This window comes from Accipiter gentilis, chromosome 26 (assembly GCF_929443795.1).
Source record: "Accipiter gentilis chromosome 26, bAccGen1.1, whole genome shotgun sequence".
In the NCBI taxonomy this organism is placed as follows: Eukaryota; Metazoa; Chordata; class Aves; order Accipitriformes; family Accipitridae; genus Astur; species Astur gentilis.
Window position 1 is genome coordinate 10,960,489 of NC_064905.1, and position 25,567 is coordinate 10,986,055.

General features: G+C 48.7%; 1 protein-coding gene across 2 annotated transcripts in view; it reads right to left on the minus strand.

The window, feature by feature from the left end:
- Positions 1-263: 263 nt before the first annotated feature.
- The window catches only part of ADRB2 (adrenoceptor beta 2), a 51,632-nt gene continuing 26,328 nt past the window's right edge, over positions 264-25,567 (minus strand). The window contains exon 2 of one of the 2 annotated variants that reach the window (XM_049829981.1): positions 264-339. In XM_049829981.1, the coding sequence (XP_049685938.1) occupies positions 323-339 (17 nt within the window). In that variant the 3' untranslated portion in view covers positions 264-322. Of the gene's footprint in view, positions 340-14,116; positions 17,669-25,567 lie in introns of those variants that run through there. The other variant, XM_049829980.1, reaches the window with a different exon arrangement.

Genomic DNA, 25,567 nt, shown 5'->3' on the forward strand with positions numbered 1-25,567 from the left:
CCACAGGCTGGAGAACAGGGGACAGAACAGGTCCCAGCAAAGGCAGATGATTGCAAAGTACCTATCTGCGGATGGCATCCCTAGGGCTCCCTCGGGTAGGGAGAATAACAGCTACAAAATCTGGTGCTTGTCCTGGAGAGAACTTCATGCCTTTACAGAGGAGTCAGAAGACAAAACGCAGAATGAGGTGATTTAGTTGATGTTCACAATATCCTCTTGGCAGTGCTGGAAAGAAATCCCCAAAACCCCAGTGCAATGCACTGTGCAGTTTTGCCTTCCAATAGTTCATCAGGAGTCCATCCATCCAAACTTTGTCCATCCATCACGGAGTCCCAGCCTCTGTAGGAAATGTCCAGACTTAAATCTGAAGGAGGAACACATTTGCATGTAGGACCAGCAGGATACAATCACTGCGCATATCTGGGGCCATAGCTATAGGTGAACTGGGGCATAGTTTTACTGAGAGCTGTCATTGTATTTATTTCTCATCTTGTCTTTAAGTGAGACAGCACATGAGGGCTCAACCACACAAGTTGAGAAAGGAAAAACAAGGAGAGAACACAAAGTGAAATTGCTGAGTTGCTACTAGTTAGTGACAGTTTAAAAAGAAGATGTGAAATCAAAGATTCAGGAAAAAAAGCCATGACCTGACAAAGCACAGAAATGCTCCGAGAAGCAGCAGAAGGAAGACAGACTGCAGCTCAGCCAGATCGCTGCATCGCAGGCAGCAGCAGAGACCTGCATTTCCTAGGGCTGCCCGATCAGGAGGGATTGGCGGTGTGCCTGCATTGGGATGGGGACACACCGCACGCTTGCCCCAGCCCAAAGCTACGTGCATTAGCAGCGAGATGATTGCTGTGTACGCGTGGGCACGGGCATGTTTCTGCTCTTAAGTCTCTGTGCCTGATAGAAGACGGACAAATAAAAGTGACCCAGAGGTCCAGGGTTACATCTGGTTAGACTCAATGAGATGAAATCCATTTCGGGATCTCTAATGGCCCTCACTCGGCGGTGTCACACTGATGCCAGGATATTAAGGGCACCTGTCAGGGCTATTTTAGGAAACAGAGCCCTCCTGCCTGGTGCCCCCCTCCCCTCTAGCACTGAGCTTACATCGTGTCAAATGAGGTCTGCTGGAGCAGGGCACACAGAAAATTGTGGGTTTAGTGGAAAGCGTGGGTAAGAAAGTGGCTTTCTAAGCTCTCATCACACACAGCTCCAGCCTGGACCCCGGGGGTTTATTTTTTGCATCCTCTGTGCAACTTCCACCTGCAGGTTTTGCACCCAGCTACACACCTCGAGTTTTGCCCATCCCCAGGGACAGGGGGAGGGTTAGGGCTTCTCCTGGACTGCCTTGCAAAGCTGAGCTGTTATCTTCTCCCATGGGGAGAGCCAGCCAGGGTGAGAAAGGGAACGGGTTCAGTGTCTACACATGGAGACTTCCCTTGACACAGTGAAACAGCTCATGTGCTAGTCGTATACAAACAGGCAAAGCAGCTGGGTTCTGACCTGCCAAAGCACAATGCTTTGAGTTTCAGATGCGGGTCTTGATGTCAAGCCCATCAAGAGGCTGAAACTCCAAAGCCTTCATGCCCTGGGGGGTCTAGCCAGGCTCTGACCCATTGCACCAGAATAAAGACAGTGATGACTGGGTTTACTCTTCCACGAGAGCCATTTCTGGAACTACCTCACTTTTTGTCTTCCTAATAGGTTACAATTCCTTTGGTTTTGAGCAGCATGAGCTAAGCTGACCACAGGCACCTCTACCTGGGCAGTCGGGCTTTGGCTCCGGCGCAGCCTGCCCATGCAGAGCCAGTGGTGACTGAGAGCACTGCAGACGCAGCATGCTTTGCTTGATCCAGGATAACATGGGGAAAAACACATAACAGAGGGACAGAGTGTGTTTTAAAACAGAGACTTCAAGGCAAACATGTTAAGTGCTCTGTATGCAAAAGCAGGAGGAATACTTCCAGCTGAAGAAAGACCCTGCTGTGATTTGTGTGAACTCTTGGTGAAGTAAAGTAGGCGTACAGTTTCTCATCAGGTGAGCGGATCAGGCAGCGAAGAACACACTTTTCAAGATTATGTGGCCATTAATATGATTTAACATCAGACACTCTTTTTTTGTTCTTGTCCCATTATCTCCCCAAAAGACTCAAATTTTCTCTTTAGAAATCCTGCTTTCCAGGACAGGGGAAGTCACCAGCACACTGCCAGCTCCCCCAGCAACAAGTTATGGAAGCAAGGGCGCCTCCTGGCCCTCATGACACCAGATGCATTTCACTTATTAGCCTTAAAACCCAAAAGTGAAAAGGACAGAAACTGGGGCAAAGTAAGAAATGGGCAAAGGAAGGCATTAATGTTTCATTTAGGAGATGCCTGACCAGCCCAGTTAATCCTGAGTACTGTCACAGCCATGCCATGAGCTGGGTTTGGATATATTAGCTACCTTTTGCTTTCAGCCTCCATCATTGTAATTGAAAATTCAGGTTTTTTCTTCTTCTCTCAGACTAGATACAGGGAAGATGCTCCAGGGAGCTTTGTATGGCAAGGAGTGGGATTTTTCAAAACCACTAGTGGATTTGATAGGGAGCTCAAGACCATAGCCAGTCACACAATGATGAATCAGTAATAAAGCTACTCCCAGAGATGGCTTGATTGATGAGGGCTCCAATAGACTCCTGCCTACCAGGAAGCACATCTCCAGCCACCTAGCATGGTGTTGCTGAGCCTGGCTTTCAGCTCTCTAAAGGCATCTGGAGATGAGCAGGCAATGAAAACACCCAGAACCACTCTTAGCTCCTGACAAGAGGCCCCTTACTGTGAGGCTACAGCCCTCTACCACACTGCTCATGATCACATTCCTAGGGAGAAGGAAAAAAAAAAAAAAAAAAAAAAAAAAATCTCATTTTTCTTCACCGCTGCTAATATGAGAGTTAGCTACTTGGAAATCCTTCCAGTTTCTCCCACCCTACTTTCTTCCCCATTCTCCAAGCCCACCTGCTCTGAAGGACTAAGGAATGCCAGAACAACCATCACTGCCAGCATGAACTCCACAGACACCAGTAGCAGGTATGTTCCCATAACATCCCCTACTCCAGACATGCAAGAAGCAAAGGCAAACCCTCCCTTCCCCCTATACCTGCATCATCCATCCCATCCCATCCCATCCCATCCCATCCCATCCCATCCCATCCCATCCCATCCCTTCCTTCCTTCCTTCCTTCCTTCCTTCCTTCCTTCCTTCCTTCCTTCCTTCCTTCCTTCCTTCCTTCCTTCCTTCCTTCCTTCCTTCCTTCCTTCCTTCCTTCCTTCCTTCCTTCCTTCCTTCCTTCCTTCCTTCCTTCCTTCCTTCCTTCCTTCCTTCCTTCCTTCCTTCCTCAAGCCTTTGCCTCTGAGCTGGGTTTAAGACCTCTCCCATTAGCACTTCTCTTTTACTCACCTGAAGAGCTACTTCAGAAAACAGAGCACCAGCTCCTATCTCCTCCACAGCACACCCACAAAACTTAGAACTGCAGATTAAGGCCAGCTGTGGAGAATTTAAAGACTCATCTGTGCATGAGTGGCTGCTGGCAGGAATGAGGAGAAGGCAGCATCAGCTGCCCAGGTATAAAGCCTCGGTTTGCTTTTAATATGGTGTGGCTGAGGAGCTGCTAGATGACCTGAGCTGTAGGGGTATAGCTGAGGAAGTTTGTTCTTCTCTATGTTTTGTCATGCTCCTCATGTCTGCCTCTCTGCTAGGCATTCCTGGTGACCCACGCATTCCTCCTGTGTTGGTAGTGTCCCTGTGCTCTTGGGGAGCTGCTCTTTAACCAGCTGGCTGCAAGCAGGACCAAGGCTGAGCCCTGTGGTCAGGGTGCTTGCTCTATACTGCAAACTGCATTACATAGCCAGGCAGGGGGTGCTGGCTCTCCTCTGACACTTCTCCTGGGTTTCATATGCCACCTAATCACTGGGGTATATTTATGGCTGGTGTTGCTTCAGAAATGAGGTCCTTCTGAGATTTCTACCTGGAGATGTCTGTCTACAACCCAGCTGCTGTAGAGGAGCCCTTGGGAAGCCCCTGGGAATGACCACTTACATCGATTTAATTTAATTATGGGGAGGGTTTAAAGACTGTGGTTCAGTTCCTAATGAAGTAAATGATCGTCTTGCTTATAAATTCCGTTGCACCAGCAGAAGCATTTTATGTTGCTGAAGGCTGCACTAATCACTAAAAGGCAGAAATATATCTTCCACTGAAATTTATCCCTGCACTTGAGCAGGGAATACAGATACATCTCAACCCTCTGCATCCAGGGCTAGAAGGAAATTTTCTACTTGGAGCTCCTGTTGTTTTTCCTTGCTTTGGCTTTCAAGCTATTGAGGGTGCAGGGAAATGGAAGAAAAAAGGCAGATCCATATGGGTGAAGCTTGAGCTTTGTCCATCTGTTTCTGGCAGAAGCAGCAGGGCTCTTTGTCGGGTCTCCTGTCCCTTTGTGTGTACCACCCGAGCTGTGGGTGGGTGGGGAGGACTGAGCACCTCTGCCCATGCTGCTGCCGTTCCTTTCGGGGCTGTAACCCCCTGCTACCTGCCCTAGGCACAGGAGGTACCAGGTTGCAGCAGATGAAGGTTACAGGCAGGCATGAAGGGCACTTCTGTCATCAGACAGACATCTGCCCGTTGCAGGACAGAATCGGGGAGCCTCCTCCAGCAGGCGCTGCCCTGGAGAGATTAACCCTGAAAAGGGGATGGAAAAACAGCCCTGACGTGAACCTGCATTCCCTGCTAGCGAGTCTGGAGGGAAATTCAGCCGCAGGTGCAGGACCTGGTGAGTCAGGCTCCTTTTTCTCCCCTCTAATAATACCACCCCAAGAAGGGTTCCTGGGAGCTGGGATTGGGTTATGTGAGGTTGTGGGGGAGTCTGAGCAGGGGAGGTTTCCAGGAAAAAGTGGAGCTTTAATAACTCCAGAGGGCCTGGCTGTGTCTGAGCCCTGCAGGGGCTGGAGTCATGTTAGATTTGCACCTGAATAAATGAGAGGTGAGATCCAGTTTGGATGTGGCTTATCAAGAAACACCACCCCAATAATCAGGCACATATATACATATGGGTACAGTGTCCCTGAAAGGGGAACTTTTCCAGCCCACAGAGCTCCCGCAGAAGTCCCCACATCAGAGTTTTTCTGTTTCAGAAGAAGACAAACCAGTCAGTAAATACTGAGAAGAGCCATGAAGGATAAATTGCTGCTGCAAAAAGAAATCCCTTCAGCCTGCAGAAGCTCTATTTATCTCCCAAAGACTTTAGTCTCCCCCTCTCCCAGGGGAACATTAATGGAGCTCGTTAGGAGCTGCCATGACAAACAAACCTTTGTCACATGCCAAGAGGACAAGCAAGTCTGCCAGCTCCCTGGTCCCCCCCTAGAGACATGAGGGGATGCTTCATGCTGTAAATGCATGTCAAGGGACAACGTGACAGTGCCGCTGAGAGGCCTGTCTACATAGGGGCTATACAGCAGGGCTGCTAGTGAAGATAAGACCCTTTTCCCTTGAGGTGCCATGGGTTTGCCACCAACCTCCCTGTCTGGGGGAGAGGGCTGGAAATGGCAGCCACGCTCCCGGGGCTCCATCTGTGCTCTGTGCCCACAGGAGGCACCACGGGTCTGGGCTGATGCTGCCGTGTTTGCCTTCTCACCTTGTAACTCACCTTGCTGCTGTGGACAGTCCCCAGCTTTGAGTTGAGCTAATCTCAACACCCACTTTATGGAGTTGCCTTTGATGAAGACCTGGAACAACAGCTGCCACTTGTCCCATCAGGCCTGGTCCTGCTCCCTTTGCCTGCTTGGCACTGCTGTTCATGGGAGACTGTCTTTCTTTGGTAGGGTCACGCTCTTGGCAGGTTAAATTACTAAGCTATCGACTACATTCATTAGTCAGATATTGACACATCCTGCTGAAGAAAATGAGGAGGACTGCTACAGTGACTGCTTTATTGCTCAGTCTGTTAAAAGAAAGTTGCTCCTTGTTTGCTTCTCCCCAAAAAGCTGAATATTCAAAAGGTCAGAAGGATGTCTCAGCATGAATCAGCCAGGAGACATATATCTAAGATCAAAGGGATTGTCAATCCAATTAACAGCCTGGGTTCCTGCAGTGGCAGGCGTTTTACGTAAAAAGTATACTCTATTCAATGTTTCATCTCCAAGTCCAGGTCTCTCTGGAAGTCTTTCTTCTCAAGTCTTTTTTCCCATCTCCCTGCTGTCACTGATATCCCTCAGCTGGTAGGAGCAGTTCTGTAACCAAGAGTGTAAATTCTCTTTTTTCTCTTCTTCCCCAGAGATACTGTCTGTCTTTTTTTTCAGGTTAATTAAAACTACCTCATTTTCACATTGCAGCTGCCTGCCCAGATCAGAGGGAGGAAGCTCAGCATGTCGGGCTGTAGCAGAGCACCAGACTCTGGGTTTCAGACCGTAAACAAGGCATGAGCTGGGCAACCAGGAGATGAACCTCCCGTCCTCTGCCTGCGGATGGGGTTCCGCACTGTTGACCATATTCAGTGCTGCTTTGCAGAGCACTGCCCGCCTGGGCAGGTGGGATAGCAAATCTTTGCCTGACTGCATGTAAAGGCACCATGGGTTGATTTGAAGGGGATTAGTGCTGGGGAAGCTAGAAGGGATGTGGAAATGTTGTTGGATGTGTACAGGGGGCTGTACAAACCCCACATTCAGGACTCTCCACCAGGCATCAGCTGCTCCAGGAGTGAGCAGTGCTGGCATGCCCACGGTCCCCTCCGTGCCAGGCTCCCCGTGGGACTGCCACGCTCTGCCCCGCTGCAGCCAGCCTCTACCACCAGCAGAAGGAATCTCCAGCCTGGAAGACGAGCTTGCTCAGAGTGGGTTAAAGTCAGTGCACATCACACGTAACAACTTCTCAGCGGAAATGAAGATGGGCTATTAACGCTCCACATCAGTGCCAGTTCCTCAGGGACACCCAGGGCACCCACATTAATACCCTATCAGCGCATTAGGATTCATGTGGGCACAAGAGAGTCTGCACCAAAGGAATGAATAGTGATGAGGCCATTATTTTATTGGACTTTCTGGAAATGCTGACATTCCCTGTGCAGTATTAGCATAGCCAGCAGCAGTGTTGTAGGCAGGCCAGGAGGATTCAGTGAGCTGCTGGGACCTTCAAGCACCCAAACCTCTGTAGATACAGGCTCCTACAGTCTGAATCTGTGCCCGATGGAGGAAACCACTCCGGTGCTGCTGTGATACTGCATGGAGCCTCCTCTTTGGACAGGGATGGCTTGTAGGAGAGGAGAACTTGACACTACCTTTGCATTGAGGCCAATATCCTGTCCCTGATAGTGGCACCTGATGTCCCAGAGGAAGATGAGGAATACACAAAGCAAGCAAGCCCTGGCCAAATGCACAAGGTTTTCCTGTTCCTCAGCCAAGTTAATAATAGCGCAGGATTCAAACACAGAGCACCACGTTGTATTTTAAGCTGATCCCAGTTCATTCAGGGGAGCCATTAGGCTGCACACACAAGCTGTTTCCCTGGCCATGGGAAGGTGGGAAGGCTGCAGTAAGGCCATGCTGGTGGAAGAAAGCCCCCCTTGCATTGCGCTCTGGTACCCTCGTCTGGCTGAATCTGGAAGCTCAACCTCTCAATGGACAGGACAAATCAACCCCAAATGGGTCCTCTTCAGCTTTTAGGACAAATGTGTGGAGCTTGGGACCAGGAGCGCCTAAGCCGTCATTGGATGGGCAGGAGGGGACAAGAAATGTCCTGGAAGACGTGCCCACAGATAGACCGAAACTCTGTTTCTTCTCACCAGCCATCTACAAGATTTCCAGTGCTGAGCTGGAAGGCTCCTTCTGCAGCCTGTGGCAAAGAAATGGAGGTGTGGATGGGCTTTGAGCAAAAACATCCCTCCCTAGAAGGAGAAGAGCAGGAAGACAAAACAGTCTTAGAAAGGGAGGTACTGCTCAGGCAGTTGCTCCATCAGACAGCTATAGAGTGCTGAGCTAAGGGGAATTCACGGCGAAGAAAAAAACCACGCTTTAAAAACATGTTTTCTTCCTTCAAAGTTATCCAGCAAGTGGTTTCCTATTAAAAGTAACCTTGGAGACGCAGCCACCAAGTTGACATGGCATCACCCTGGTTGGCTCTGCAGTTCCCAGCTGTGCTGTGGTGATGGTGCTCTGGTACATTCTGTAATTGTTAATCAGCGCTATACAGCATGCAACCACCACAGGAATCAATGCTTAAATAAGCACAGGGAAGTCTTAGCTAATGAAATGGGTGTTCATTTCTATTCTGGGGACAGGCTTGTTCTCTTGTTCCTGAGAAGTATCCTGGATTTCTCCAAGTGCTGAAGTTGAAGTGTGGCAGTTGTGAGTCCCCAGCTCTGCATCTGCTGAAATCTTTCCCATGACAGATTTGCAGCAGCATCTTGGAGATAAACCTGGCTACTTCTATCACCTTGCCAGCACTGCATTGCTTCAGAGCTACGGGGCTCAGGGGTAGCAGGAGTGTTGGCCACTATCTTTTCTGGGTGTGCATCTATTACACAAGTATGTCTTGTGAATCAATTACAAAGAGGAAGAAAATGAGGGTAAAACCATAACCATGGGCTTCCACCGAGGTTTCAGGGCAACTGCCTCAGGAGAGCTGCTTTGCTTTCAGCCTCCCCGTGCCTGCTTTATCTCCTTTGCCCAACCCCACTGCCTTTGTTCATCCCACTGGTGCCATGTTTTGTCCATCACTTTCTGAGCAATCCTTTTGGCTGGGAGAAACACACCTCAGCTGCTGTGGGGGCTAAGAGGTGGAGGTTGCCCCATCCACATGGAAAGAAGCACTGATGAGGCTTCAGGACTTGGCAAGAGCATCTTGCAGACTAATGGTCCCCTCTCCCTGCAGGACCCAAAAAGAGAGGGGAGTCTGCAGGCAGAGTCAGGGCTCCAGGTGGCAGAAGAAGCAGTATGTTTGTTCGGAGCAGGATGAAAACAACACTCTTTGAAAGCTTTCCAGGGACTTGCCCTGCCAGTGTATGTTTATTAAGGGTGTCAGCTTTGGAGCTCCTCTGGCATCCATGGGTGCCACCACATGATCTGGCTCCTAGCGACAAGAAAATCCTCTCCTGTGAAGTTCCACTGTTGGTTATTCTGATCTGTGCAATGACTGTCCCTTTTCAGTCAACCTCTCTGATCTTAGAAAAAGCATCTCTTCCTCCTGCTTCCCTCCTTCAAGTCCCCATCTAGGGGCTGTGTCTCTCTATTGTATCCCAGCCTAGTATAGATGCAGGACACTTAGCATCGTGTGGGTAGAGATGCTTCAGCCTCTGGCTGGCACATTTCAGCCATCCCAGGATTGCTGCAAACTTGCCATTATTATCACCATTGCTGTCAGTGGTGAGTTCTGAGCGTCTTGCTTTGGACCTGCTCTCTCCATGCCCAAGGAGGTCCAGGTTAGCCCTTCCTGCCCCCAGCCGGGGCAGACCTCGTTGCTTAGCAAATCTGAGCCCTCTCTGTTCATAACAAGCCAGGCTCTTCCGCATTTGGGGCGTGCTAATCCTTCCTGCCCTCAAGCATGCTTTAAAAATAGCACCGAGCCCCTGCCGAGCACAGCCTCAGCAGCAACAGGTGCCGTCCTGGAGCCACCGCGGCTGACCGGGCTGCTCGGAGCCCCCCAGCCCCCCAGCCACTGGCAAACACGGTGTCATTTCTTGCGCCGTTATCCCACGGCTCGCTGCCAGGCACACCTGGGATGCATCAGAGGCTGGGATGCAGGCGGCAGCGTGGGAGGGCAAGCAAGGGCTCCCCTCCTCCACCTGTCCTGCCAAAAATCACCCTGTGCCCGGCTTCCCGCGGGGCGTGGGATGTCCATGCGACACGAGGGTTTGATTGCCAAGTGAGATTCTCAAGTTGTTTACCAAAACCATCCCGAGTTTGTACAAGGACCAGCGTGAAGTACTCAACTACAGCCACAGGATGGAGAGCTGGAAGTGCCTTTTAACTCTGGTTAGCCACAATTTGGGGATCAAAGAGTCAGATCCCATCAAAACCATCTTTTTCTCAAAAAAAATGTCATTCTGATTACACTTGCATAGGGGGATCTCTGAAACATAGCAAACTTAATTTTGGATTGATGCATTCATTTTGCTTTGGTTTTGATGATAAAAGAAAACTGAAAAATTTAATTTCCTCTTCGTTTGCTTTGTCCCTGAATGCACTTGTCTAGATGATGCAGAGAGTGTTCTCTTTTTTCCCCTCCCCCTCCTTCGTTGTTTAAAAAAAAAAAAAAAATCACAAAACTTCTCCAAATGAAGGCGTGTAGGAGAAAGTGGAACAGTCTGTGGGTCAGTGCACTCCACTTAGCATTAGAAAGGGGAAGGGGAAAAATGTGGCAAAGGAGATGTGACTTACTTGTTTTTTAAAAAGAAACATCTGAAAAGAGTTTTCAAAGATGACAAATATTCCCTTTAAAAAACCACAGAACCTTCCCAAAAATCTGCCTTTGCAAGACTGGTGCTTGTTGTGCAATTGCTTTCTGGTTCTACAATTTTTGCACAGGTTTCTTGCAAGAAGCAGCAGCTGATGCTCTTGCCAGGCTTGCGCAGCAGTCAGGCATGTGCAGGGATGCAAACGGGAATGTGTGGTTCCCCAAAGCAGGGTACTGCTGTATTCCCTGCCCCGGGAAGCTGGCACAAGGGGCAAAATACACTTCTGCCATAGAGCCAGGTCCCTACTACTGTACTAATGCAGGGCCATTGAAAAGACTGCGGAGAGTGGCCAGGATTTGTCTGACCAAGTGCAGATGTTCCAGCTGAGCTACTCCAAAGTATTTTTGTAATCTTGGTAGAAAAACAGCCTGTCTAGAGAGGCAGTTTATCCTAGCGTAGGATAGTCATAATTTCCTGATGTTTAGCTGACCTCTGCCTAACCAGGGTATACACTTAGATGCTGTTTGCTACCCCTGGGATGTCTCCTCTGCTGGCCTTTTATTATCCTACTTATCCCCTCTTGCCTATTTAGATCTTGAGCTCTGCAGGACCAGACTCTTTCCCACATGACTGGTGCAATACCCAGAGCCGTGGAGCTCCCTGCTTCGGTTGCCTGGTTGCTATTGCCATTGCAAACACAGTTGATAGTCATCTGCACCCCTGGACGCCCATAGAGCCTTTCCATTGGCTTGGGTGGGCGTTGAATGAGGATTAACTCTTAAAAACACGGGCTCCCCATGCAGGTTGCAGTCAAGACTAGGAGCAAAATAGTTAATGGTTAACAGCAGCATTAGATATTTCTCTACTCTTTCAGTTTCCAGTCACAACAGTCTTTAGAGAAGAGACATCGGTAAACCAGCCTGGTGTTTGTAATGCCCGGATACTTTTTACTGTTATTTTTTTGTGTTTTAATTACCATAATTTCCATTCCTGTGACACCTCTTCTTCCTGTTTTTCATTTCCTGCTGTCAGATGACAGCCTGGTCTGTGCAGATTCACATTTTCATTATGGATTTCACTGACAGACACATACAAAAAGAAAAGCAGACAAATAACCCAGCCCCCATCACTTCCCCAACTAATGAGGCAAAACCATTCCCCTCAGCATCTGGATTCTGCAATCAAAAGGTGACCCCTTTTATCAATTTCCATGGAGACCAAAACAAAGCATCTGGGATTTAAACATTCTCCCATAATAGTAAAAATTATGGTAAATTACCAGCTTGCAGTTATTTAATCCAACATTTACTGGGATCTGTGCCTATAGAATTGAAAGCAAATGTGTCTGGGAGACCCAGAAATCAGCTTCTGCCTCGGGAAGGCAGAGCAGCACTAGCTGGGGCTGGTGGGCCTGTCAGGAGATGCTCAGGAATAATATTGGTGCCATGGCAGCAGCACCCTTCGGGGTGGTGTCAGGCCAGGGAAGCAAGACTAAAGAAAGGGACATATCCTCCAGAATGCATATAAGGCAGGGAAAGTACCTGCTGCTTATGCCCAGCTGTGTGAGTTTTGAAGAGACGCTAATGAATGAGGGGATGTGCCTGCAGCTGCGAGGTTCCATGGCTCTCTGGTCAGCGTGGGAACTGAGCTACCCTTGAAGACGTGGTCCCTCCACTCCTCCTCCATTCTGCAGGAAAATCTGTGCCCAGAAGCAACAGGGCACTGCAGGAAGGTGTCCTACAAGGGTTGCTGGGGACTGGGAGCCCTGCTTACGTGGCAGCTAACAAAATGACCCTCAAAGTTGCAGCTGGAGCAAGTGAACATTTCTTTCCTCCTGTTTTGCTGCTGGCTGCGCATGAAAAGCCCCTGACTTCTCTGTAGCCTCTGCTATTTGCCAGGTAGCATGATAGCTAGCCAGATGTGGAGTTTTTTATTAACCTGTTTACATCTGCAAGTTATGAGGCATCTCATCTGCTGCAAGAGGGGATGGTGCCAGAGCCTCAAATGAACAAACAGGTCAGAAAAAAAGGAGCAAAGAGTGAATCTGCTGCTTGGTGCAGGTGGAAAGGAGTTGTCTGATTCCTGGAAGGATTAAAATGACTCGTAAAATAGCCCCATTCAGACAGCAGCATTTGCGAGCGCTGACATCTTAGCTTAACAAGGTTCTTTACCAGCCATCTGAGAAAGCAATTTTACATGCTGCTCTCAAGCGGTTATGTTGCCATAATTCATGTTCATACCTCTAACCATGAAAGGATGAAGAAAAGGTTTATTGCAGTTATGTGCTGCAATAATCTCACAGCTCTTTTCTCCGGATTGCTTTAAAGCTTTAGGAACTTTAGAAAGATACTTGGACACATCCTGGGATGTCTGGAGGCAGTGAAGTTTTGTGTGCTCTTGGCAAATAAGGCTCACAATTTATCCAGTTCCAAAACCCAGGGCTGACCCCAGAGCTCAGTAAATCCAGATACAAAGTCTGGGAGATGGAGAAAATCCAACCTGTTAGCTTGCTGGAGGCCTGCAAAGGTTAGACAAGCCTCTTTAATGTGGATGGGTAGGTACTTGGGTCTGCGTGTAGCTGGCACATAAGTGTCTGAGCTATAAATGACTTTGGAAATGTCCTTAGAAAGTGGAGATGAGTGATGCTGAGTTTTTGTGGTACATGGTCACACTAAAAAGTGGAGGTGTGGCACTGTGGAGGCCTGCATACAGTTATGCAGCAGTTCAAGGCTGTCTCTATTCCCTGGTAAAAGAGATATCAAATTCCCCTGATATCTCTGCATGCAGGTCCCACCAGAGGACCGGTCCCCAGGCTGTGAGGACCTGCAGCATGGATGCTGCCGAAAGCCCTGTGCTCACTGGCAGCCAGAGAACAGGCTGCTGACAGACGCGGAGCACAACCACTGCCTTGAACATCTTTATGTATTAGGGCACTCCAGGCCCTCCAATGTTTTAAATTGGGATGATTAATTGTCTAATCATGAATTCTGTTGGAAATGTGTCATTTTGATTCTTTCGTTGTTTGGGGACCAAATTCTTCCCCTGACAATTGCTTCTGAAAAGCTGTAACGTTGTCACTGCCACCCTGCCCCAAGTCACCAGGGAGAACAGCTGGGGACTGAGAGGAGGAATTAAGGAGCTTCTGATCTCAAGTTTGGGCAAAGAACCAGCCCTCGAGACCACGCGCTGCCACATAGGAGACTCCAGATTCCTCTGTTGTCATCCTGTGAAACTCTTGGGAGGGTCAGCACCCTCTTTCATCTGTCTCTTTTTCTCCTCCTTGGTTTCTTTGACCTGTCCTCCTCCTGCTCTGCTCCACAGGACGTGCAGGATTGGTACCTACAGAGACTGCCTTGCTGTTGCTCAGCTCCGCTCTAGCCTTGTCCCACAGCCCCATTCCCACAGAGCCTGGAGATATTGCAACCCATTACCCATCTGCATCAAGAAGCTTCGTGGAGAGGCCTTGCAACCTGCTCTGACATGTTTTGATTTCCCCTGGCTATTCTGCCTGCATTCGACCTCTCCCCCAGGTAGCCCCAGCACGTCCCCATGAGCTGGCATCCACAAGAGCACAGCAACTTTCTGCTCCCACCATCCAGGTGCAGTCCCTTGCTCTGGCACCACTTGATGAATAGCATAAAAAAAGAAGAGTGGGAAGAGGAGGACTTTTCATTCTTTATTTGTAGGAACAATTTGTTCGGTGAGAAGAACAGAGCTCTTACAACCACAATGGTGCTCCAGCCGAGTGCTGTACACAAAGACTCCCCAAGCAAGCGCTCCACGTGTGCTGAGCCTGCTGAGCCCCTCTGCTGCTCGTGGGGCACAGGGCTCCCTCCATGCGGAGCTGCGGCTCTGGCTCACGGATACGATTTCCAGGCAGGACAGACCACAGCTCCCTGCCACAGTACAGACCTCTGCCCCCCACCAGTCCCCGCTATGGCTGCACAGGCAATACTGGAGCATCACCCACCTCGGTTGCTCAGCTAGGGCTTTGCTGAGATGGAGACTTTGTTGTGTAATGTCCCTAGCAGGCGTTCGCTCCCCGCAGGGTATGAGTGCTCACTGCCAACGCTGGTCCGCTTTCAGACAAATGTCTGTGTCTGCCCCTTTCCTGTACCCCATGTGCTTTGCAATGAGGGGGAGAGCAGCTCCACAGCCACCGGGGAGAGCAGGCATTGCCAGAGGTCCTGGCTACTCCGCTGTTGGGTACGGATCCCTGACAAACTCTGCACGGCTGAATTAACAAACAGGCTCATTCTGTGCTGAACTACGGGAAGGACGGGGAACGGCAGTGATCAGGGAGCCAGAGAGGTTCTTGGAGGAGGGAAGAGGAGCACAGGTCAAGTGGTAGAGCCTGACCAGGACGTAATGAGCAGCAGGTATTTGAAGAACATCACTAGGAATAATGGAATGAAGTTTTCAGGAGGAAATGCAGGTGGAATACTAATAGCAGCTCCTGACTTGGACTACAGAGCAATCTCCCAAAGGACAGCACAATAACCCTGGTGTCAGGGCATTTAAAAATAGACCTAGCACACCACTGGTAAATCTAATACATGGAACAAGCCTGAAGGGTCATAGGCAGATGGATTTGTAATACATCTCTTCTATCTCCAACTCTTACAACTCTGCAAGGAAGCAATCAGCAGTAAGCAGGTCACTGCTTTTGGGCCATGCTGGCAAATTATCAGAGCAAGTGTATCCATTTCACTTACTGCAACCTGCTCTTGCACATGAGAGGATTTGTGAGAAAAAGAACTACAATGATCCCATGCGTGTCTCTAACCTGAAAACTAATCCCAAGGGCACTGTTTCCAGTACATAATAAGTGACTACAGCCAGCCAGGAATCTTCTGAGGAACAGGTTTTGCTTGGGAAATATTTCCATTCAGCAGCCACACAGGTTTGGACAAAGCCTTGGTGGGGCATCTCAGAGGGAAGGGTATGGGAGAAGCCAAGCTCCCCTGGAGCAGCTAGGAGCCCTGCCAAGAGATGCCTGGGTGCCCCGGATCCCTCCTGAGTGTGGGAGCTGTGGGACAGCAGCAGGGCACAGGAGAGCCGTTCTCTGAACGGTTCCCCTCTGCACTGGAACACACAGGCTTTCCATAAAATGGGATACCTGACCATGAGCGGATGCTGGTGGTGTGCCAGGTTTTTTAGCAAAATGGGTAGGAACAGTCAAGGCTGAGCATGAACCTTTACAGCGCAGCTACAGCATTGTCTAGAGAGGCTCGCGTCTGCCGGTCTCAAACTGGCTGTGTTAAATAGGTCTGTACATGGTTATCTCTCCTGGACTGAGCAGAACAGACTGCCAGGTATTAAACCTCTGTGAGCACGCTGGTGGAAACCTGCCCTGGCTGGGTGTACGGCCCCCTGCGCGTGTCGAAAGCCAGGATGTACGCGTAGTAAGTCTGCTTCATTGCAGCTGAGAGCGCTGGCAGGACAGGGTCTGGGCAAGCCACTTGCAGAGAGATACATACCCTGGGCAAGCACAGCTGCACAGGGAAAAATCTGTCTAGAGGGGCTCAGCAGAGCTTATGCAGCCTACAGCTGTCCTGCTGCCCTTCCCAACAAGGGTTTGCCCAGTCTGTTCTTAATTCTCAAAAGATCAAAATTGCATGCTCACCCCAGGGAAAGTATTTCTGGTTTAACGGCAGCCTTTTCTTCCTGCCTCATAGGCACACCCCATGTGCATGCCCAGATCGGGGCCGCTCACGGCATTCACCTGCCCCTTCACCCGCTCCCATCGTGCAGACACAGCACCCGCTCCCTCTCTCCGTCCTCTCTCGGCTGCGGATGTTTGTGGGGAGGGTGCTCTGTTAGCAGCTTTGCATCAAGCAGCAAGAAAATAAATAAATAAATACAATTGCACATGAGGGAAGGATTTTGTAGCTGGAAGCCCGAGAGAGAAGGTCTGAGAAGGGGCTCCCGGCACAGTTCGGTACCGGCACGTTTCGCCCAGGCCTCCGGGAGCAGCTCGGTGAACAGAGAGCTGCAGCCCCCCAGCTGGGCACGACAGTCTGCAGCTGGGACACCACCTGCAATTAAAAGGTGCACATTTTCCTCTAGTTTTGAATGAGTTTTTCCTACAATTTCCTGTCTAAGCCTCCGTCACTCCCTCCATCTCTGTCTCTTTCTCTGCTGAATGAGATTTTTAAAATCCATGATGCAGGAGCTGAGCGTGCAGCCTGCCAGCATGCTCATTTCCACAGCTACAGGAGAGGAACGGACGCTCTATAATGTTTTGGGGCTCGGGTGTTAAAACTCAGCTCCCGAGTGTGGCTCGTTGAGCTAGCATGTGACTGCTTGCAAGTAAAAGAATTGCCAGGCTCAAGCCTTTCTGCCATCTGAAGTCCAGGCGTTGCAGCTGCAGATTTGTTGGCATAAGGAGCAAACGAAGGCCACATTTACATCTGCACTGTGCAAGGTCAGCCCCGTCTAGCAACAGCACTGCACTGGGCAGCACAGCCGTGGACTGGGCAGGGTTTGCCCTGTACTAATACTTCTTGTTTGTGAGGGTCTGTGCCCCACACGCAGTACCCATAGGCCTAGAGAGAAAAAGAGGTAGACAGAGAAGACACCGGAAGGAGAAACAAGCACAGAATAAATCAAAGCAATCTTCCACACTCCTTCTCTCTCAGTCTTGGTCAGATTCCTGTTTCATCTGGAGCCCCGGCCAGCAGGTGGACAGGCAGCTGTGGCCACGTCCTGCCGGTCTCCTGACCCCACCGTAGGGCAGTGACCTTGCTGTGCCTCTTCCAGACCAGCCACTGGAGACGGCCACATGGTCCTGATACCCACTTCTCTTTTGAAAGTGCTTTCCAAGGATGCTGTGCCAGGGAAACCCCTCAGCACCTTTTGTGGTGGTTTGGATGTTCACCTCCTTCAGTTCACAGGGCTCCTGTAGCTTCTTTCCGAAGCCAGTTTCCTATGCAGTGACTCCTGCAAAGTGCCTCTCTTTGTGCCGGTCCCCCACCTGTGTCCTCCAATGCTTGAAGTGCTAGTAGAGCCTTTCCTGGTCCTCTGGTTATGCTTCATCAGCTTCTCCTTCATGCAATACATGATGGGCTACGGGTTGGGATGAAGACGTTTGCCAAGGCAATCACTTCCCACAGCATCCCCAGGCTCAGAGAAGCAATGCCATGTTCCCACTCAATCTCTTCAGAGCCCTCATGAGCTCAGGATGGTGAGGAAGAGAGGTCAGCCCATTCAGCTCTCAACCATTCCTGGACACCCAGGGATCTCTGTGGGACAGAGTAAGAAAAAAAAAAAAGCATCAGTTTAGCACGGTAGAGGTTGGGGTAGAGGGGGGATTCAGACACTGGAGCCAGGAGAGAGATTACACTTCCCCAGGACTCATTGGTCCTGCCTGGTGTACACTGTGTCCACTGGCTCTATTTTAGCCTTCAGGCACCCTCCCCAGCTGCTGTTGAACACCCCCTCGAAGGCATCAGTGGATGAATGAGCACCAGGAGCAGCCCACTCTCTCCACGCCGGGTGGGCAGAGCTGGGCTCTGGCTCTTCCCTGCCCATAACTGCCACCGTGTGCTGATGCTGCACCTCCTTGAGGTGGGTAGCTTCAGCCCCCATGGTTTGCAGTAATGTTTCTACAGTGCTGTTGCACTCCTGAGCTGCGTGAGATGGTTGACCAAGCCATTTGGCAGGGGTTGCACCTGGGCGCTTTAGTAGCAATAGCTACAAAAAAGGAAAGCTTCTTTGCATGAAATAATCTGAATAAACAGATTCATCTCTACATATACACTCAGGTCCGCTGCCCAGGAGATGAGAAGACATTTTCTTCTGGTTTTAATGTCTGTGAATCTACAAAAGGGAAGAAACAGGGCTTTTTCTTGATTGTGGAGATACTCAAATGACAGACATGTTAGATGGAAAAATGGGAAATTAATCTCGAGATAGAGAAAGGAACAAGTACTGGATATGATTGTGCTTCTATTTATTTGAAAGTGATATTTTAAGAAGTACATGTCAAAGATTATGGTCTGCGCATGTGTGGGGAGAAAGCAGCATTTAAAACCAGAATGGATCTGCAGATAGGAAAAAGCCGTATCTGTTCTTTGGGAACACAATGCCTCTCAGAAGAATTGTGGGTATCCAAAATGAAGTTGTATTTCTTGTGCAAATCAAAGATGAAGTTCCAACATGAGAGAGATGATTTGCAACAGTGTCAGTTGCCAGCATCTCTTTAAAAACACTACTCACACTCCATCTGCCCTGCAAAGTGTGTCTATCCCTCCACTCTCCCTCCCTCCCTCCCTCCCTCCCTCCCTCCCTCCCTTCCTTCCTTCCTTCCTTCCTTCCTTCCTCCCTCTCTCCCTCTTTCCTTTCCTTCCTTCTCTCCTTCCTTTGGAAACACACACAGCCCAAGTCTGTACCACACCTTATTGCCAAGAAGGATTCTACTTTGCACAAAAGAAGGAAGAAAAGTCTTTCACCTTTTGTGTTTCCTCCTCCTAAAAAAAAAAGCCCTGTGGACTGCAATTACTTCTGCAGTGAAGTGTGGGCTGGGGCTGGCAATTATTAAACACCAAGCTAAGGAGAAACTGATTTGCTAAATCAGCTGGATTTAGATGATTCGGACATGTTAATCACTACTGTTTAGTTTTCTACATGGGGCAGTGTGGGCTATCAGAACCTAAAGGCACCACAACTGTAGCCCAGAAATCTTGTAGATCAGGAGCTCTTTAGAAAATCCCTGAGATTTCCCATGTGGAATAATAGCAGCTCCATAACTCCAGCAGTTTCCACAGGCAAGAGCCCCACGGTCATGCAGCATGGGACTGAGGACTGACAGTTTAAACAGGGAAGAAAACTATACCCAAATATGAAGTAACGACAATGAAATCAGTGACTTTCTGCAATGCGGTATGCTAAGCATGCTGGAGTTTTTCCAGAACAAAACTGGAATCTCTGAGTGAAGCTTCTCTGCCCTTTTTCATCAGCTTGAAGCCAAAGGGCTCTTCTTCGGCTATCCTATAGATGGAGCTTGTAAGCTTACAAGGAAACTTGAACCGTGCTGTAAGCTCCTAGAGCAAAGCCACTAGAGAGAGTTCAAATGGGAAGGAGGAGGGAATTCTTTAAACAAATTGCATGTATGCATTCAGGAAAGAGAGCCATGAAGCAGAGCAAGGGTATGTTTCTGACTCTGCATCCCTCAGCCACTGTGATTTGATTGCCTTCTTTCCTAATTGGAAAGAGCTTTGCTCTTTGCAGTGGTGCTAACCACCCTCATCCCTCACAGGTCAGTCCCCGAGATCCTGACTTAGTTCTTCCTAAGAACCCCAAAGAAGTCAATGTTTCTTGATATCTGGATATTTTATGACATGGTTATTATAATAGTGACTTTCTGGTATTCCAAATTGAAGCCACACACATGAGTTTTGATAGAAGACAGCAGTCCAATGTCCTCGTCCTGCTGCCCCATTGGATGAGCTTCACATTCAAGCTCCAGTTTCTATGGCAATAATCACAGTTTTGTTTCATGACTGGTAAACGCTGCTTCTCCCTGCCAGCGAACGCACCAACTGAGTTATTCATCACTAGTGAGAACACAACGGGTGGGAAAACTTGGGACCATGCTCCCTTAGCTCTCATTTCATCTCCACGGGGCCACCTTCCAGCTGAGCATGTGGAGGAGGTGATGAGTGTGAGCGAGGTACCTCCAAGCTGCTGTGGGTCACAGGTTCAGCCTGGGCTGCCAAAACCCATGTCTGGGGCTTGGAGCAGCCATCCGTCCCCATGGCTGTACAGCTTGGATGTGGGAACCATTTTGTACACCCAGCTGGAGTACTTTGGGGCTGGGAACATGGAGAACGGTTTTATTGCTCCTGTCAATGATAGTTGTGGCTGGACCCTTGGATAAGGAGTGGAAAAGGAAGGACTGCAGTTCTCCTCTGGTTTCTGAGGTTCTCCTGCTGCCTCCCACCTCTGCCAGCATGGGGGAGGCTGAGAGATAGGTAAAGCATGGCCTCAGCTTTTTTTAAAAAAGAAAGAAGGTGAGGGCTTAGTTCCCTGGGACACCCATGGCCCCGTTTTTCTCCGTGGCACCTCCAGGCTACCTGGTGGTTCACAGGGACCCCGTTTCAACTCACTGGCTTTAAAGCAATTATGCCACACATGGCTGCATTTCACTGTCTGCAAACCGAGCCACTCAGAGCAAACGTGTGCTATTAAAAAAGAAAGTCACTTAGGAACAATTAAGAGATTGGCCAGACGCCAACAGAAGAGGAGTGTCAATCAGCTTGTCTACACTGGCTTTAATGGAGCAAGGCTGATGGACTCTGAGGCAATCACTGGGCTCTCTAACTTCCTAAAGAGCAGCCACCAGAAATCCAGGCCCTCCTTGCCATAGTCTCTTTAAACAGCAAGATCGTTTGGGAAACCCTACAGCTTCAAGAGGAAATACCCACTTCTCATCTCCTTCTGCTTAAATCCACAGTCTGGAGGCTGAAGCCACAGCAGAGCAGAGAGAGGGGCCAGCACCCCTTTTGCAGCCAGGCTTTCACTTCTAGCCCTTTAGAGACAAGGTGGGAAAATCTAGAGAAACAAGTGAGTAAGGATTAACACCCTGAATGCTGCCAGCACAGAATGCCTACAACAACTGCTTGTGTCCTCTCAGCAGAGAAAAGTGCAGCCAGCATTCCCACTCCTCCAGACTAGCTCAGCATCAGTTACAAGGGCAATTCCTCCACGTGCCCCTCTGTCTTCAGCTAGGACCACCAGTTCCTCCATGGACCCCTGCCTGGTGTTCCTCAGGGTATGAGAGTACCACTGCCTTGCTCTCCATCATCATCATCATCATCATCATCATTATCACAACACAACCCAAATGGTCAGATTCATCCCTATATGACTCTCCTGGAATAGTGACAGGCAATGGGACTAATCACTGTACACACAAGCATTGGTTTATCCTTCCTTTCCATTAATAACCTACCACATGGAGCTCTTTGAGACCCAAACTGTGGTGAAGGTACAACTCATTTCCGTCAACTTAATGCCAGAGAAATCCATGGAGTTGCTCTCCATCGTCACCACTGTATCCCAGAGCAAACCCTGGCCTGCTGTTCAGTAACACAGTGCTAGGACACGCTGAGCCCAACTACTTTTGCTCTTGTTCTGGTGTAAATCAGCAGTGATGTTCTGAAGTTAAGGGAGTCTAACTGTCCTTTACACTGCCGTTACGGTGCTGACGTCAGTGGAGCGATTTCAGATTTACGCTAGTGTTATTGAGAAAGGAATTAGACCTAATTGATTTACACCACTGTAAAACTGATGTGCATGGGGAACTGGGTTTGCAGCACACAGCCTTGTCCAGGCACTGACAGAAGACAGGGCTAGCTACCCAAATAACAGCATAATCTGAAGAATCCTTCTTTATGGTCTCCGAATGTGTGCGCGCACGTAGGAAGGAGGTTTGGAAGATGGCAATTAAAATAAACAGCAGATCACTTATCCTAAACATCTGCCTCGTAAAAGCAGAAAATCAGATGTTGTCCTGGAACGCATGCTATTTGCTGCTCCAAGTAACTCAGAGGGAGTACAGCTTGCCTGACCTCTTCCAACATTTCCTCTGCCCTGAGATCTGAATTCCTCAGGGTTCACAAGTCAAAATATAATATTCAAAACAGAAGTTGGCTGAAGAAACCTTGCAGCCTCTCTTCTTGACCATGCCTGTTCACCTGTGGGAAGCTTGAATTTGCTCAGCAGACAAACACGATAAAAGGGATGGACCACCCACATCCCACAAAGCAAGAGATGTGTGGAGACAGGCCACATGCATCCATCTTGCTAACTATGTAGCCACCTGGATATTACTAATTTACATTCCCTTATTTTGTTTCAGTACAGCCCTAGAAGAGGTGGAAGACTAATGATGAACTCACTTTTGGTCATTAGTCATAATACATCCCAGGCTCAAGGGCAGCCATTCCGCAGGGTGAAGATCTGATGAGAAAGTAAAAATGCCCTTTTCAATCAATGGGAATCAGCTATTGCCCAAATAGTCACAGTGGGACTTTGAAATGCCCCTCAAGGGACATTTCCCAAGGGCTCAAGGAAAGGATGAAGAGGGAAAAAATTCCCTCCCTCGCCCTCAGCTGTAGATTGGCAGTAGATTGTCTTAGTGGTTTGCTAAATTGTTTTGCAAATCTTAGAAGATTTGCTTCACTTAATTTGAGACATGTACACTGTGGAAATCTGCATCGGAGCTAGTCGTCCAGAGAAATGGGCTCCTAGATGAGCCTCAGACTAATGTAGCTATTCCTAAGGCAGCTGAGCAGCTCTTCCCCTAAGCATCAGCTGGATTCAGGGTGAAGTGAGGGCAGAGCAAAACAGGGTTTCACTCTATAGCCTTCCTGCACTCCAGGCAAACAAGACAGTCTGTCAGCCTTGCATCGCACAGTCTCTGCATCTAAATGGGGGTCTTCCAACCTAGTAAAGATTGGCACAGATTGTCTACAAATTCTCCCCTCTTTCCTCTCCTGCCTCTTCAATCTCTCATTGGAAACTCTTGCTATTTTATCATGTTGCAACAACCTGTCATCTACCATTTGCCAACAATTCTTCCTGTAACCTTTAAACAGCATATGTTAAAAGTGCAGGGTGTAAAAAGAATCCTAGGGTACAACAACATGAAATGAACCATCAGTTGTTTCTTTACAGACCAAGGTAAAAGAAGAACCAGTCAAGGCACGATGAGAAGCTAAGGTGTAACATAAGGGCACAAGGAACACCAGAGCGTACCAATCCCAGAATTAGGCTACTTTATGACCATAGTTACTTAAGAAAGGAAAAAATTACATCTCAGTCCTTTTAGTTTGCTGTAACCCAAACCTGTGCTTGAGGGCATCTCCGTACTTGACTGTATGAGGTGATGTTCTGGGTGACACGTGGTGGTGCTACTTGTTTTGTGGCAGGGCTCTGACACAGCATCTTTACTCCAGAGAGTTCATCCATGACTCCTAGGTACAAGTCACAGCCTCAGGAATGCCTGGCAGTGCCTCTGAACACTTTATAATGCATCCATCAGCTCAGGGGTAGTATTTCTTCCCTGTCATTCTCCCTTGCACCAGTCTGTGCTTATTTTACACTCCTTCCCCATGAGCTCTCCTATTGGACAGGGATCCAGCAGCCAAGGCAACAAAGCCAAACTTTGACGCTACTTCCCAGTTAGTATCAGTTCTTAGCACATGTCCAGCTTGCTCCCCACTAGCCAGGCACCAATTTAACTTCACATCTCCACTTGTTGGTTGTGGTATCAAACTTCCCTGAAGACCTAAGTCCTCTGTCCTTTATTACCAGTTGAAGAACACAGACCTCCCACCACCAGGACATCACTCGAATCTGCCAGGGTCTTGGTGAAGATCACCACCTCTTAAATGGATGGCAGTCCCATCACTAAATCCCAAACCTGGATCTTCATTTACTTTGCTGAGAAATAATGTCCTCATCAAATTCTAGGTTTGAAGGACTTCTTTTTTTCCTGGCAGAGGATCATCAAAGTAACACTGGAAAGTAGCCAGAATGTGAACAGCTGCAAAGCAACAGGCTTTTAAAAGCTGTGTTATCTCATTTCTCTCTCATTTGCTTGCCCCAGCTTTTCTGAGGGGGTTGTTTGTTTCTTTTTTTGAATTTTGGGGAAGTGGGAAGGACATTGTTTGCTTTGCTTTTTTTTAGTCATTGAACAGATTGAAGGTGGCTCCCAACAGAGCAACAATTCTCTTTGAAACTATTAAATCAAACTGTAAAATCCTGCAATCCCCCAGCAGGAGCTCTTGACTGTCGGAGAGCTGGGAGCCTTGTGTAATGCTTTTCTGCAGTTTTATGTTTTTTCACAAATAATGATTTTCCTCCCTGTGTGCGGTGGAGGGAGTCTTTGCTACTTGCGAGATTGTTGAAACTAATCACAACAGCGAGGACCCTTCAGTTAAGTGTCACTGGCATTTGAGTGGCAAGGTATGGGTGACGTGAGCACTACCAGCTCAAGTAGACACCCACCACTGACTCATTTACAACTGTGTTTTTCCCCGTTAATTCAGAAGTTCTCCATTTTCCTGCTACACTGTGATTTGTTGCTGTGTAGGCTACTTGCAAATAAACAATCAAATGAACCAACCTTTGATGGAAGCTGCTAAGCTGAAGAAAGCTGATGCTCTGATGAGAGAGCACAGCAGGGCTGTTTCTCAGGTTTGATGAGGTGGGATCCCACTTAGGGTCAAGTTGCTCCTCAAGGCTCTGCTGGTTTCCTTCTGGCCCAGGAGAATTTGAAGTGACAGGCTGCCAGCCCAAGGAGACAGAGGTGGACCACCATGGAAAGAACCAAATTCAAGGGCCATTATGACACAGATTAAGCCCAGGTGCCTTCCCTGCCTTGCTTTTAGATGCAAATCCATATATAAGAATAGCAAATGATGGTCCCCTGGATGAGAAAGGGCCAGGGATCTGACAAACATGACAGAAGTGGCATATCAGCAGGTCATTCACTGCTTGCCTCTGAATGCCTGGAGGGGCTTCACACTAAAAATGTTTTAAGAAACATTTGTGGACATTTGGCTTCAAGCAATGAAAAACTTTCTCCAGATTTAGCGTCATCGCTTGTGGAATTCAGGTCTGAACTCTGATTTCCTCCAACTGCTTCAAATGCTCCAAGGATTTCTGGGAAACCTTGTAAATGGATTTTGGGTGGTCTGTTTATTGTTTTATGCAAAATAACCTGGGGTCAGGGGAAAATGCAAAATAATTTTTTTAGAAAGTCCAATAGTGTCACGGGGCAGCTCTCTGGTAATGCACCAAGCATTCAGCCAGGGTTTTGTTTTCTACCAGAAAAAGCAGGGATATCCTCTCCATACTGCCTTGTGACATGGGGAGGCACTTACACAAAAGGATCCTTCTCAGCTCTGTTGAGGGACTCCATGACTTGGCAGCAGCCACCACAATGCTCCAGTGCTAGATCATTCTTAAATGTCTGATTTGAAAGAGCAAACACATGGAATTAGGAGTAAAGGTGTCACGGCCAGGTGGTTTAACAGAAGCCACCACAAAGCCATCACAGTGTCCCTCAAGGCTACCTCCATGCTCTATTCGTGCAAAGATCCAACAGATAACAAGCAGAAGCAAATCTGCTC